Source organism: Sminthopsis crassicaudata, chromosome 1 (genome assembly GCF_048593235.1).
Source record: "Sminthopsis crassicaudata isolate SCR6 chromosome 1, ASM4859323v1, whole genome shotgun sequence".
NCBI lineage: Eukaryota > Metazoa > Chordata > Mammalia > Dasyuromorphia > Dasyuridae > Sminthopsis > Sminthopsis crassicaudata.
Window position 1 is genome coordinate 188,772,472 of NC_133617.1, and position 16,207 is coordinate 188,788,678.

Genomic DNA, 16,207 nt, shown 5'->3' on the forward strand with positions numbered 1-16,207 from the left:
TCCGATAGTTACAACCCGTATTATCTCGGGTAATTCACATACATGCCCTCTGTAGGTCTTCATTTCCTTATATGCAAAATAGGGTGAAATTATCGCACAGGCCGTTTATACTCGCTAACTTTCAACAAATGTGGAAGTTCAGATAAAATAGGGGGTAAGCCTAAATAAGATTGCCAGCCGCGAAACCCTCCCTTTTTCCCTGGTTCCAGTTCCACAACCACCAGCCCACAACCCGCTAGGGGTCCTTAGCCAAGGGGAGGGACCAAAAGGACAGAGAAATCGCGTAGGAATTGGATACACTTCCTGGCGGGCCGTGACGCGCCCGTGGGGGTGTGGTCACGTGGTCGTCTCGGGGCGGGGCCATAGCGTTCCTATCGGTATTTAGCTCGAGGTGCAGCTGCCTGGGTTCGGTCCTGGCCTCTCCTTCGGACGCCGTTTTTGTGCGCGTGGGTGTGCCTCTTCGGCACCCGGCGCTACTCTTCGGTGAGTGGGAGGAGGAAGGGAAGGGGGAAACTAGAGGGAGAGGCCGAGGGTGCTTCTCGGTCCATGTGGGCAGGCTCTTCTAAAGACTCTCTTGTTCTCTTAGCCCATAGCCGCCTGTAAATAGTAGCGGGATGACACCCTACGTGTCCCGCAGTCTTTTTTGTTGTTATTATTATTTTTAAGGGATTCTCTATGAGAGAGGAAGGAGAAGCAGTTCATTTAAGTGATCGTAGGTATTGAGGGGACCTGGGGAACGCGCGAGTTAGCCTCGTTGGTTGGTTGGTTCAGTTTTGGCGCGTTGAGTTGTCCGCGTCCCTGATTGGCTGTGTGGGAGCAGCGCGCGGCGGGGCCTTGCCCCTTGGGTGCGCTTGCGCATGCGTATCTTGCGTCGGCGTCCGGGCCATTGATCCAGCTTTTGGAGGTTCCAGCTGTGGTGGAGTCGGGAAACCTGTTAACTCTACTAACACTTCCCGTTATCAGTGCAGGAATGAGTCTTATGTTCTAGGGGGGGAGGGGGAAGGGGCTGGAAGTTAGTATAAGATCTTAAACAGAGCTGTAAACTTAATTTTTGAAACTATTTTAATCACTGGATCTTACAGATTTCCTTTGTGCATTTAAAAACATGCTTCTGAAAAGAGTTTCTCCAGACTTACCATAGAGGTATCATAAAATGTCAGACCTGAAGGGGGGGGTAGATTTAGATCTGGAAAGGACCTCAAAAGGAAACTAATCCAGTGAGAAACTAGGACTCAGAGAGGAAAAGGGACCCAAATAGTGCGAGAGCAGAGTTCTTGAGACTAGAAACCAGTTTATTCCAGCTGCTTCCCAGCGGTTCTTATAAAGATCTCTCTTTGAGGCTTTTGATACCATCTTTGTACCCAGCGCTGCCTTAGGGTTCTGAAGTCCTTTATGCAAAAGCAAATCATACTAGCTATAATCAGATCCCTTTGTGCCAGAGGCGGGGTGAAAATTGGAGGCAGGGTGGCTCGAATGATCCCTTCTAGATCTTAGATGCGATGTAAAACTGCCAAAGGAGCGGGTTAGTTCAAGAAATTATAACTATAAAATGAGAACATCAGATCAATAGAACCCCTTGTCCCCCACAGGAGATTCACATGTTTTGCAGAAACATCTTACCTGGATTGGAAAAGGGGGGAAACTACTCCTACCTAGCAAAGGAAATAGTAAAGTAGAAAGTATTGTATTGAGGGAGATAGAGGAAATACTTAAAAATAAGTCTAACTAATGTTCTTCAAATTTCTATGTCTCTTTTCCTTAACCTTGTATCTCATTTCAGTTTATATTGAACACTTAGCTTTTTCTTCTTTCCCCAGTTTAAAGAGCAATCAGATTAGAGCCTATTCTCTAATATGAACTAACTTCGGAATGCCAGGATGGCTAAAAAATTGAATTTGTAGTGAACAGGATCACTCACATCCAGTTAATTACAGGGATCCTAGATTCCCTGGTGATCATCTTCCTTGAGACTACTATATGGACTAAAGATCATTATTCCTGAATCTTTATGGTTTGTCTGTGGCCTAGAACTTTGTTTTAGATGTAATTTTTTATAGCAAAATCTTAGTATGGATTGGGTAAGACATATACTTCGAGCACTTTGGGTTTTTTTGTTTGTTTGTTTGTTTTTATTAAGTGGCAGATTTGAGAAAGAGGGAGAAAAGAAAAAAGGAAAATGGCAACAGGGTTGTTAGTAGTATTATGTGATGCATCCTTATGAAATAATGTTATAATCCAATATTTTAATCAGAATATATTAAATGCCTATTATATACCAGACTGTTTGGTAGTTTGAGTATTAACTTTAAAATTCTAGGGTTAGTTCTTGACACACATTTCTTTAGAGTTCCTTTTGTCTATGTGGAATGTACACTTTTTTGGTCTATTTTGTGTATTGCTATTCAGGTTTTATTGATCTGAAATCTAACCTTTTCAGCTTTTTGATGAGTTCCAGAATGAAGCAGACAAAAGAGGAAGAAGGATCCAAAGGAACTATAAAGGTATTTGATAATTTTTTATCTGTAACAAAGTAGTAGATAAGTTTAGGAACTTCTTAAAATAGTAATTGATATTGATATATTTAATCACATTGTTGTTTGTTCCTCCCAGGAACACTGAGATAAAAAATGAAAGTATTATCTCCATTAGAATGACTTGCCCAAGGTCTCATAGACAGAACTTTTGTTTCTAGTGTGTAGATCAAAGCTTCTTTTTACTAATTAGAATGAGAAATTAATTTTTTAAATGACCATTTATTCATTCCTCCTATGTTCTTTCAACCTCTGTAATAAATATGCACAGCCAAGCAAAACAAATTACCATGTTAACCATGTCCAAAAAAATATGCCTACTTACTTCATTGTTAGTCCATTATTTCTTTGTCAGTATAGGGGTAACAGTAGATAGAGGAGTGATATAAAAAATTAAGAGACATGAGTGGGTTTGAAAGGGAAGTATAATTTTTAAACAACTATAAGTTTTGCTTTGATTTTTTTTTTTCTAAATTGTTCCTCTTTGCTATCAAGTTATGGACTGTTTAAAACAATTTATAATGGTGTACTATTTTATGTTATATTTACATTACTTGTAACACAAGATTTTATGGTAAATGCAATAAAGAATTATAAGTTAAAACAAAGTCTAATAGACTACTAACTAGGAAGATCAAGGAAGGTTTCCTAGAGATGGTGACATTTGAATTGAACTTTATTCAATTCAATAAATGTTTGTTAAATGCCTGTTATACTAGATATTGGAGATACAAAGACAAAAGTGAAGACCCCTTTTTCCATTCCCTCCAGAAGTATCAATTCTAGAACAGTCATTCAAATCTAGAGACTCCAAATCTACTGTTTTCCCCCATTAGAGTTCACATTATAGAGACCAAAAAGGGCCTATAACATCACAAGTTTTCTAGTGAGGACTTAGAAAGATAATGAACGTTAAAAAATGAGAAAGCAAAAATTAATGAGAAAACTTGAGTCATCGTTTTGTCTAGAACTCTATTGCTTGTGAAGTTTTCCCAGTTCATTTACCTTAAAGCAAATAAGATAAATCAGACAGAAGCAACTTGCAGGCACTGACTGGCAAGGGTTTATTTAAGTTTTGACATTTTCTGACAAAAGCTGTTTACATTGGTCAGTGACAGTAGGAACTCAGCAGTTTTTAAAGTCTTATGCAACAAGTGAATAGACATAAATTTTATATCAGTTTAGAAAATGAACAGTATATTCTTGAGTATATGTAAAGCTGATGTAATTCTGGATGATGAATTTTATTTTAGGAACAGTTCATTTTGGAGGAAAGATTATTAGACTTAGTGTGATTCTAGTTTTGGCTCTGACATGAACTAGAAGGGTAAGAATTTAGTAGATAAAAGGGAGGGAGGTAGAGCATTCCTCAGATATTGGGAATAATATGTGCAAAAGTAGGATTGTATAAGAGTACAATGTGTTCTTGCACAGAAAATGAAGGTATTTTCCAAATCTAGATTTGATTTCTGATTCTATAGTAGTAATTAATGTGGGATGTAAAGGAGATATGTTTTAAAAAGTAAAATTTTCATTTTGGGAAATGTGAAGTAATTTGATCCTTTCTTTTCCTTCCCCAAATGCCTTTCAAAAATGGAACTGATTTATTAGAGACTCTTTCTGAGTATAAAATATATATAAGGCATACTTTGTAATAATAGTTTAACTTGGATCATTATGATTAGTGCTAGAAAAGGGATCACCTAGTCCAAACTTAGAATCTATCTCAAATGAGTCAGGTTTTATTATTAGCTATATATTCATTTAAACACATGAAAGAATAGAGTAGAAATCAGTTTACTATAATTAAGCACAATCAACACACTCTGAAATGAATCTTCCATCCCCTCCCCACCCCCCCAGGCAGTCGGGGTTAAGTGACTTGCCCAGGGTCACACAGCTAGGAAGTGTTAAGTGTAATAAATATCCTTTAATGCATTTACTATATTTTATGCATTTAATTGGAATGATGATGATCTTTAAGGTTTCTGACTGACATTTTTTAATGTTCTATGAATTAAATGATGTGACAGGTAGATAATAACAAATCCTACACATGTCAGCATGATGATATAATGCATCATCTTCCTTTGGTTGATTTAGACTTTAGCAATAGAGAATTTTTTAAATCAGCAACTAATTTTCATATTTAGCTTTCAAATCTTCTGTTTGTCAGAAGATTCATTGACTAACTTATAATCTATAGTGAATGTAAAATGTTAGTAAAATTGAATTCCCACAGGAGCTGGCATTTTCAGTTGAATAGTGAGATAATAATCAACTTCAGAAACTTTACCGTGGGAAAGGTGAACTCTTGTTATGTGAAGTACAGGGCAAATCAGCAACTTTCTCACGCTGGTATAGTATCATGTTCTAACTAACCTTGTTTGGCTATCCAGCATTGTTTGCTATCCCCTGGTGGCAGTATAACTAATGATTTTTTTTTTTTTTTTTTTTTTTTTTTTTTTTAAATAAAAAGCTTATAGTCCAGGAAATATACAGGATATTTACATTCAACAAGGAAGGTGATGAACACACTGTTCCACAAAACAATGGCTTGGCTGGATCTGAGTGTTTTAACTGTTCCCCAAGAAAGGAAATTCTAGCAGTCTTTTGATTAATGGGTTTGAAGCAAAATTGCTTGTATATTTTGGTAACCTTTGAAAAAAAATTTCTAAATAGATTTTTTTTTAAATGACAGTTTATTTTATTCAGTTAGATGATTGCTTTAGTTATATAATTAAGTTTTAGGAAATCAGAATCTTCAAAATACATTAAGGGAATCTTGCCATTTAAATTATGAAACCCATAATGAATCCTTTGTAATAATAAGGAACATATAAACAGCCCTTATTGTTAATTTGCTTATTGTGTTTTATTTAAAGTGGAATATGTGTTTCTTGGGATAGGATTTCTCTCATTTCATAGTACCTATGACTTTAGCCAGTTTCTCAGGAAGGAATTGTTAGATTCTTCTATCTCCTTTTTTCCCCATTATCTCCACCACTATCCCAAGCCTATCATAAATTGAAAGTTTGAAGAGGATGCTGGCTTAAAAAACAAACCATGTTAGAATATGTCAAGCATACTTTTCACTAAGGTAGTATTCTTTATCTGGTTAATTAAACTTGTATTTTTATTAGCCAAGCAAAGCACTACATAATCAGATATAATGCTTTTCTTGTAAGAAATTTAAGGATCATTTCTCTTTGAGAAAAAGTGTTTCATGGTAGGAACTTAACAAAATTTTTTTGAATTAAATTTAAAATATACAAAATTTCTTTCATTGGAAAGAATTGCCCATAATTCCAAGAAAAACTACTTTTTTCTTCTCAAGAATTAGCATTAAATGTTAACCAAACTTTTTTTTTTTTTTTTTTTTTTTTTTTTTGCTTTTATAATAGGCATGATAATAATTAAAAGTGTAGTTATTTAATAGCCAGACAATATGTCTTAATTTGTAGAAATATTTCTTGGAAAACGCAAATGTCAGCCTTTTACCAAGACGAACACTCAAGATGATTCAGCCATCTGCATCTGGTTCTCTAGTCGGCAGAGTAAAGGAGGTACGTACTATTGATAGAGGATGGTGTAAATACTAATAAGAATATGGTTCTGGTATTTGCTAGCCTAGAAGTACATATTATTGAAGTACAGGGTTAGTTAAATAGTAAAATCATTGTTTGTAGAATAAATATTTACAACTCAATATGGGAAAGGTCAAAATACTAGATTGAATTGAATTTTGTAGTGCAAGAGAATACTTAAATCTGAACATATCTGTTAATTTTTTTTTGTCCAATTGAGAGTTGAAGAAAATATGAAATAGTGGTGATCTTGATTCTGGTGATGGATTCTGCCTTTCTGTCAAGTGGTTTAAGTTTAAGTGAAGATTCCTTGGGTAATTACAAGTTTTAAAATGTTAACATGTGACTTGTACTTTAATGATCATAATAGGTCACTTTTATATAGCACTTTATACTTTACAGAAAGGTTTCCTAATAGCTACTGTGAGATAGGGCATAAGTATTATTATTATATCCATTTTTCAGCTGAGGAAATTGAGGCCCAGGAAATTTAAATAATTTGTCCATGTTTGGCCAGGAAATAGCTAAGATTTAGATCTAAATTCATTCTCTGCATCTGCTGCAAATCAATACTCATACTTTGCTTTTTTCTGTGAGATTGTTGTCCACGTCATCCTGTAAATCCTAGAAATGTCAATGGTTTGACATTCTACTGGGAGAGCCATTGTTAGCTTTTGTTTATAATATATGACCATCTATCTTTTTTCTAATTTCATGATAGATGATGGCTTTCGTACAGGCCACATGCCTAATACACATTGCTTCATTGTGTATTCTGCAATATTTTTTTTTCTTTTTGTGTATCAAGCATTTTATTTTAAATATTTTTTTTTTTCCCTAATTACATGTAAAAGCAGCTTTTGACTTTTTTTTTTTTTTTTTTTTTTTTGATTTTGAGTTCTAAATTTTCTATTATCCACTTCTTCCCCCTCAGTGAGAGGGCAAAGTAGTTTGATATAGGTTAATTTTTGTACAATCATCTAAAACACTTCCATATTGGTCATGCTGTAAAAGAAAGTACAGACCAAAAAGATAAGAAAAATAAAGTTTAAAAAACATGCTTCCAACTGCATTCAGATTCCTTCAATTCTTTCTTTGGAGATGGATTTTTCATCATAAGTTCTTTGGGAAATGTTTGGATCATTGTATTGCTGATTTATATCATTGTATTGTTCGTCATTGTACAATATTGTTGCTGCTGGATCACCTATAATTCTCTCTAGCGCTTGGTGTTCCATGACATGGTCATATAGTATTTTTTTATAGATCATTATAATGACTTATAGTGTCAGGGGGAAAATATTGATGTTGAAAGGGCAGATTTTTGTATGGAAGACAGCTTAAACAACTCATATACTGTGGATGTATTTTCAGTGTAACTGACAGGAGATTTGTAGCTAAGATATAAACCATTACTTTATAGTAACTGTTGCAGATAATGTTGATCACATTTAAATTTATGAACTTTGGTAGAATTAAAAATGACTTGGTATTCACAGCATGTAGACACTATAATGGATATGAAAGAATACTCAGAAATTAGGAATTTAACACTGAGAAGTTAAGTTCTTTGTTTTGAATTAATACATGGCCAAAAGATTATCTGTTATGTGTTTTTCATGTCCATTCAATCAGAATTAGTAATTGTTATCTAAAATTTCAGTCAACTTCTATCAAGGCCTTATCCAAAAGGAAGCTTTGGAATGACCAAGTAACATCTAAGTCTTCTAACACTGATGTTGCTTTAGATCCAGAGCATAGTGAAAATGAAAATCTAGAAGGAGTCTCTCAAGAAGCTTTTGATCTCATGATTAAAGGTATGTAAATATTTGTTGTTTAGATGTTATTATAATGTTATCCCATCAAAGCTTTTCCCAGGTAACTACCATAAGTACTGCCATGGTTTCCAGTTTTGGTAAAAAAGGATCTTTCTTCTTGAATTCCTTTGTGCTACTCTTAAAATGTTGTTGAATTAAACTTCTTACATTTCAGTGGATTGTTGATGTGTTTCTGTTGCTTATTCTTCAATTATGAAGCCTGTATTGTGAATTGAATATTTATTTTAGATGTTTTCTTTTGTATTTATGTTCGCATTTTTCCACTTTATATTTGCACTTTGCTGTATACAATATATAACACTTGGGCAAAATCAGCCTTTTTGACAAGATAACTAAATGTTTTATCTATTTATAACACCAAGTTAAATCTGTAGCTCAATATTAAGAATGGAAAGATAATTTTGACTAAGAAGGGGCATGTGGGTGTGTGAGCAACAGAATGACGAGTCATTTATTGAATTAGAGTAATTATTCTAGAAATTAAGAATCACAGTGCTGAATTATATCTGAATGACAAAGGAGAGTTTTGTAGTTAAAGTATCAAAAGACCTCATGATAGATGAAATAAGTAGGAAGATTTGGTTTTGGTAGTATTTGAGTTTTCTCTCTTTTTTAAATAGTTAACTTGTGGTTTCTTTAGTTATAGAGAGTTCTTTTCTGCCAGTCATGACTGCCACACTCTGTAATTTATGATCATAAAGAGTTTGATTGCAATCTTTGAGAGGTTAAAGTGCCTTACCCAGAAACACAGAGTGCTGAGTCTGCAATCAGAATGGCCTGAGTTCAATTCTGACCAACATTTACTAGCTTTGTGGTCTTGGGCAGATCATTTAGCCTTTGTCTACCTCAGTTTCTTCAATTGTCAATTGGTGATATAATGAGCTATAATAGGTTGCTAGTTTATAGCAAGGATTGGACCCAAATTATCCTAACTCTGAGGCGCTAGCCTTCTATACTATATACTGTAATACCCTGTCTGGAACTTAATAGTAGGAATAAAATGGGTAGACTGGTCAGATTCTAGTAGAAAAAGTTAAAAAAATGTTTGTTTGTTTTTTTTTTTTTTTTAAGATTAAATGATTAGAAATAAACGTTTTCCATTTGTGAGATAAAGTTGATTATCATTTCAGATAGAGAAATTCCTAGACCTAGTTTGCCTAGATTTACTTGGTATGCTTCAAGAATCAAAATAATTTAAATTAACTTCCATAATAAGATTTAAGATTTATTTTTAATCACTGCAGAAAATCCTCCTCCTCAGTACTGGAAGGAAGTGGCAGAAAAACGGAGGAAGGCTCTTTATGAAGTACTACAAGAAAATGAGAAAGTATGTATTTTGATTCTAGTTAATTTTATGTTATTGTATACTACTCTTCCCTACCCCCAGCTTTTTCTTCTAATCCCCTATAGTGTTCTTGGATTACTCAAATGCTATGTGCATAGGGAATAATGAAGCAAGTAAGTGGGTTAAAAGAATTATTTCATGCAATATAATTCTTTCTGGATGTTTGTAGTATTTTTATCTTGGTCTGATAGTTCTGGAACTTAACCACAATATTTCTTGGAGTTTTAATTTTGGGATCTCTTTCAGTAGGTGATTGATGAATTCTTTTGATGTCTGTTTTACCCTTTGATTCTGACATCTGGGCAGTTCTCTTTGATTTCCTGAAAAATAGTGTCTAGGCTCTTTTTTTCATCATGATTTTCAAGGAGTCCAATAATCCTTAAGATTATCTATCCTGGATCTATTTTCCAGGTCTGTTGTTTTCCCAGGTAGTTTTAAAACTCAGGTTATCCTTGACTTCTAATCTTGATCCTTCTCCCTTTCTCTGCATCCAATAAATTGTTAAGTTTGGTTCAATTCTGCTTTTTTAATATCTCTTGTATTCCTTCTTTTCATTCCCACTGTAACTGTCTGTTTTGGCTCCTCACTTCTCACCTAAAATATAATATCCTTTTGAATTCTTCTGTGTTTTCAATCCATCTTCTGGACTATTATCTGCATAATTTTTTTCTTTAGGGTTGTTCTTTGTTTTTATTTTTGTTTTACACCACAGCTTCAATCATTTTTCCTACTTCCATTGAACCCTCTCTGCTAACAAAGAAAAACAACCAATTGCTTCTAAGAGAATTTGCAATATTTTGTTCTCACAGTCGTCTTCCTCTAAATCAAAAGAGAAATGTATTTCATTTATGTTGTCTGAGACCAAAATTGTTCATTGCAGTTAATCTGAGTTTTTTTGTATTCATTTACAGTTTTATAGTTGTTTATATGGGAAGCAGAATCAAGCAGATAATATAATCTTCTCAATGTACTATCCTATGACTGTCTCACTTGTCCAAAGTATTTTAGTTCCTCATCATTTTTTCCCCCAAAAGTACTACAAGAGATATCATGGTTTGTTATTCAAATCTCTCCATCATCTGGCTGCTAGCAAACTTTCCAGCCTTTATTTCAGCCAGGCTCTATAATCTTTCCCTCTTTGATCTTCAAACCTTTACTGACACCATCCACTGTTCTGCACTGGACTGTTCCTAGTCTTTCTCTGTTTGAAAGCCTTCCCCTCAAGGCTCAACTCAAGCACTTTTTCAGAGGCCTTTTTTGGTACTGTTTTTCCCCTTCCTCCAAGATTTCAAATTTCTTGGGATTTTTTTCCCCAAGCCTTTTATTATAATTATTTGTGTACAGTTGTAAGTTGTCTTCTTTCATCCCATAAAATTTCAAGATCCTTGGGAACCGATACTTTGTCACATAATAGATAGAATATACATGTTATTGTATTGAATTATATTCCTTCCATGATATAGCTAGCTTATAAAATTATATTTGTATTTTTAGCTACATAAAGAAATTGAACAGAAGGACAATGAAATTGCCCACCTAAAAGAAGAAAATAAGGAATTGGCAGAACTAGCAGGACATGTACAATATATGGCAGACATGATAGAAGTAAGCATTTTTAATACTTATAATACTCTTAAAGAACTGCTTTAAGAAATTTCACACTATTTTTTGTTATTAAAGGTTTAATTTTGCAGTACTTGGTTTTAGTCACATCCTTTAAATAGCAAATCATTTCTTCCTAATTTCTAAAAATAAATTTAACTTCTATTGAACATACTTTTTGAAAACACTATGAAATGTCTGGTTATTACAGGAATTTTTATTACCTAATTTGAATAAGAACCAAAATGATACTTTTTTATTATTACAAAACTGTTCAATGTTTAGTTTTGCAAGGCAATTGGGGTTAAGTGATTTGCTCAGGGGCACACAACTAGAAAGTGTTAAGCGTGGTAAGGCCAGATTTGAACTCAGGTTCTACTGACTTCAGAGCTGGTACTCTATCCATTGCATCATTTATCTGCACCTGAATGGTTTGTTTTTAACAACAACAAAAAAATGTTCATGCTTTTGGTCTCCTTCTTTGAGGTGCCAATACTATATATAGCTATATTGTTGGCACTTTCAGAATTGTCTATTGAAAACTCAAAATTAATGGTCCCATTTTAGGCCCAAGATTAATACAAATTGGCAAAAAGCTACTTTGTCTTCATTTTTTCCATATTAACACTTTGAAATTTTTGTCTCAGATTTTATTGCAAACTCTTAAATCTGTTTTCTGTTTTGGTAGGACATGAATATTGAACTATTTCAAGTATTACTTGCTGGATCTATCCAAAGGACTTTGTTATAACATAGTTCTTTAACATGGATCCTGAGTATATGATTATATAGAAGACCTAGTATATCAATTTGCTGATAACATGCAGAAGCCTTAAAAGTTTTTGTGCTGAAATAATTTTGTTCTTTTTAGAGACTCACTGGCCAATCTCTAGAAAACTTTGAACCACAAAACAATCCAGCATTTGAAGATTCTGATTCTGGAGGTGAAGAAACAGGCAGTGATTTAGAACAAAACAGCTTTGCCACATGTGATGAAAAAATTGGTTCTTTACCTACAGATGGATGACCATGTGTATAAATATTTTGTTTGACTATTGGGAAATAACACTGCCAAAAGTTTACCTTTAGTTACATCTTTGGGTTACTTTTCTAAATTAGTCAAAACCTTGAACATTTGGCTCTTTTAACATGATGCTTAATGAATGAAAATTACTTGTATTCAGCAAATTCTTGTAGTTTGCTTTTGGACACTTGTATTAAAATACAAATACTGTGTATTTTTAATCTTGTGATACTTTATGTAAATAGCATCTTTTTCAGTTGAGTCTGACATGACTTATATGTATACTTGATAAATAAACTTCAATCTCCCGTCAAAAAGAGCATTGCTTATATATCTTATATTTATAACTGAGGACCATGAATGTTTGGGAGGCATGAATATTATTACCTTATTTTCTGTTTATGTTGTAAATTTGTCAGATAACATTCAGTACTGTGTTACTATGCCTTCTTTGGAAGAACATAAAGTATAAGAAACTTTTGCCTTTAAGAAAATTATAATCTAGTTTGATATATATCTCTCTATATATATAGATATATAAAATTACATGGAAAGACTTTAACATAATATCTGAATAACATTTTAACATTAATAACACTTAAAAAACATAAAAATTGAAATTTAAAAAATAGCTATGTGGGCATGATTATAAGAATTTTTTAGGTTTCCTCTTAGTAGCTAGCTCCTCTAGTATATTAAATTTGAGGTAAACCAAAATGACTTTAGAAAACATATATTGTAAAAAAGCAAGGTATTGGAATGATACAAATTATTAATACTAAAAGACTAAGATTTCTGGTTTTTTTTTTTTTTTTTTTTTTTTTTTTTTTTTTTTTTTTTGCTAGACCTATGACTTTTAAAAAAAATTTTTAAGCTTTTTATTCAAAATATATGCACAGATAATTTTTAATGTTGACCCTTGCATAGCCTTGTGTTTTATATTTTTCCCTTCTTCCCCCACCTCCTCTAGATGGCAAGCAATCTAGTACATGTTATACATATTAAAATATATGTTAAAAAGGAAAGAAGAAAATAAAATGCAAGTGAACAACAACAAAAAGAGTGAGAATGTTATGTTGTGATCCACATTCAGTTTCCACAGTCTTCTCTCTGGGTGTAGATGGCTCTCTTCATCACAAGATCATTGAAACTGGCCTCAGTCATCTCATTGTTGGAAAGAGTCACATCCATCAGAATTGATCATCTTATGATACTGATGATGTTATGTACAATGATCTGGTTCTGCTCATTTCACTTAGCATTAGTTCCTGTAAGTCTCTCCAGGCCTCTTGTAAAATCATCCTGCTGATCATTTTGTATAGAACAATATGCCATAACATTCATATACCATAACTTATTCAGTAATTCTCCAATTGATGCGCATCCGCTTAGTTTCCAGTTTCTTGCCACTACAAAGAGGACTGCCATAAACATTTTTGCACATGTGCCTCCTTTTCCCTCCTTTAAAATCTCTTCGAGATATAATCCCAAGTAGAAACACTGTTGAATCAAAGAGTATGCACACTTTGATAACTCTGAACATAGTTCTAAATTGCTCTCCAGAATGGAAGGATCTATTCACAGTTCCACCAATGTATTATATTAGTGCCTCACTTTTCCTGCATCCCATCCAGCATTCGTCATTATCTTTTCCTGTCATCTTAGCCAATCTGACAGTGGTATCTCAGAGTTGTCTTAATTTTCATTTCTCTGATCAATAGTGATTTAGAGCTTCTTTTCATGACTAGAAATAAACATGACTTTTATTCAGTACAGGGAGCTGATGAGGAAACCCCCATTTCAAATGCATTTGGGCACAGGCTTTATAATCTTAACTATGTATCAAAGGTGGAAGACTTGAACCTAGCTCTTTTGACTGAGGCTGGATATCTCCATTATATCAATGTTACTTTTATGTTAATCATAGACAATGAGTTCCCCTTTAGTCAGCCATTTGTCAGATAACTAAGAATTCCCCCACTGTAATATCACTATCAGTTTTCCTAAGTGATCTTTGAAATTTTCTTCAAACTCTTAGATTCTGTGATATTTATAATGAGTCACTTTTCAGAAAGGAAAGGCAAGGGTGAAGTGAACATTTAAAATTACAGATGAAAATTTTGTTGTTGATTAGTTGTGCCTGACACTTTTTGTCCCCATTTGGCCTTTTCTTGACAAAAAGTATTGAAGGGATTTGCTCATTTCCTAGATGAGGGAACTGAGTCAAACAGGTAAGTGACCTGCCCAGGGTCACATAGCTACTAAGTGCCGGAGACTGAATTTTAATTCAAGTCCACCTGGCTTCAGGACTGGCATTCTATCCATTATGCTACCTAGCTTACTCCACCATGTGAAAGGGAAATTTACAACATTGTAGAAGCCTATAGCTCAATAATATGATTTAGAGAGAGCTTTTGGTTAGGTTTGAAAGGGCTTGAGCATAGAGTGAAAATTGTGAATCTCAAAAAAGCTGCTATAAGTTCTTAAATCTGTTAAGTAAAGATAGTTTTTGAAAAGTTAGTTTTCTAGTGGTTTTTGTGTTTAGTCAGTCAAAAAACAATTATTGAGCATCTAACCAGTGCTCAGCTATCACCAAGCACTAGGATACTAAGAAAGACCTAAGGCATTCTTTTTCCTCAAGTAGTTTACAATGTGGGTTACCTGTCTGATATAAAGTACTACACCCTGGGAAAAGAAATGATCTGAGTGGGAGTTTCAGAATTTGTGTCATATTGCAAAATGAGATTTAAGTCTTTATAAAGCTTAGGAAAATGAATGTGAGGGGAAGATGGAAAAGCTGTAAATGTTGATCTTGAAATGAATGGATAGTAATGGAGAATTGGGAAGGGGGTGACAGAATAACTTTCAAATATCGGAACATTTATGTATGTCAAATTTATAGTGTATTTATAACAAATTATTTTTTAGTATTTTCAGTAGTCTTATGAAGTAAATAGTGTAAATATCCCCGTTTTGCAGATGAAGTAACATTACAATACTTAGTGTTAAATAAGAGATGGGAAAATGTTTCCCGTTTCCCAGTCTTGTATGTTCAGCCACTAGATGAAATTATCTGAATAAGCATAATAGTTGAGATGAATAAATGACTTCACTGGGGAAAAGGGCAAAGAACCAAGAACTGAATCTTAGAGAAAACTGATACATGAAGTGATATTGGCTTAATATAGAATCTAGGGAAATTGGAGGGAAAAAGTTAAACTTTCTTATAAGAACTCACGAGGAGTCTGATTTCAGAAAATCCTGGACCAGAATATCATACACAGTAACAGCAAGATTATGTGATGATCATCAACTATGATAGACCTATCTCTTATTGAAACTTATCTCAGTACAGTGATCCAAGGCAATTCCAGATTCCAGTAAATTTGGAATAGAAAATGCCATCCACATTCACAGAGAGAAAGAGAGAGTTATGGAGACTGAGTACAGATTGAAGCATACTATTTTCACCTTTTTTTGTTTGCTTTTTCTTTCTCATGGTTTCTCTTATTCTGATTTTTTTTCACAGCATGACTAGTAATATGAAAATATGTTTTAAATTATTTTATACACAACATTGCTATAAGGGAGGGGAAAAATTTGGAATTCAAAATCTTACAAAAATGCATGTTGAAAACTATCTTTAGATGTAATTGGAAAAATAAAATACTATTGAGAAAAATAGAACTTTGGAAAGAATTGACAGGGCTTTAACCAATGACTGTACTTTAGAGATTATCTAATTCAACTTCTAATGTTGCAGATTAGGAAATGAAGGTCCAGAGAAATCAAAGGATATAGACGGAGGAGGAGTGGCAAAAGCCAAGGTAATTGAGGTTTTGACTTTGGATGGAGTAAAACAGAAATATCAGGATTTTGAGGGAGATTCAATAGGGTAGCTGTGGAGAAGTGGATCAGTTTGATTTGGGCCATAATGTCCTGGATGTAATTGGCAAAAAGAAAGCTAGAGGCAATTTGTAAAAGTAGGAAAGAAAACCACGAATGTTATCTGCATGGAAACACTTGGAAGAAGAAGAAAAGGTTTAAGTCCCAAAGGCTCAGTTCCTTTTCCTCTCTATCTCTTACTACTTAAAGAATGAATGATCTGGAGAAGAAAAGGAGTCTATAAAAGAGATGGCATATAAAAGTATTTTATGCAGTACTTCTCCCTTCTCTTCTTTCCCTTCCCAACAGCATACAATTGTTAAAGAAAAAGAACCATGAAACTCCTATGCTTCAAAATGTCATATTCAATATTTAAATTGCCCTTGGTATGACCT

The 16,207-nt window shown here is 33.7% G+C and overlaps 1 protein-coding gene across 2 annotated transcripts; it reads left to right on the forward strand.

Annotated features, from left to right (window-relative positions):
• The first annotated feature begins 324 nt into the window (after positions 1-324).
• GMNN (geminin DNA replication inhibitor) lies at positions 325-12,244 on the forward strand. 2 transcript variants are annotated; one of them, XM_074272844.1, is made up of 7 exons: positions 325-483; positions 2,438-2,501; positions 5,996-6,097; positions 7,782-7,935; positions 9,201-9,283; positions 10,796-10,906; positions 11,775-12,244. In XM_074272844.1, exons 2-7 carry the CDS (start codon positions 2,445-2,447, stop codon positions 11,928-11,930), a joined length of 663 nt encoding a protein of 220 aa, XP_074128945.1. In that variant the 5' UTR covers positions 325-483; positions 2,438-2,444; the 3' UTR covers positions 11,931-12,244. The 2 variants fall into 2 exon arrangements, with proteins under 2 accessions (XP_074128945.1, XP_074128954.1); XM_074272853.1 differs by having other exon boundaries at positions 341-483; positions 5,936-6,097.
• The last annotated feature ends 3,963 nt before the right edge of the window (positions 12,245-16,207 follow it).

Bases quoted from the DNA above. Each gene is read 5' to 3' on its own strand.
- GMNN (XM_074272844.1), top strand. From the start codon at position 2,445: ATGAGTTCCAGAATGAAGCAGACAAAAGAGGAAGAAGGATCCAAAGGA. The intron at 2,502-5,995 runs GTATTTGATAAT...CTTAATTTGTAG, and splicing joins GATCCAAAGGAACTATAAAG to AAATATTTCTTGGAAAACGC. The intron at 10,907-11,774 runs GTAAGCATTTTT...TGTTCTTTTTAG, and splicing joins ATATGGCAGACATGATAGAA to AGACTCACTGGCCAATCTCT.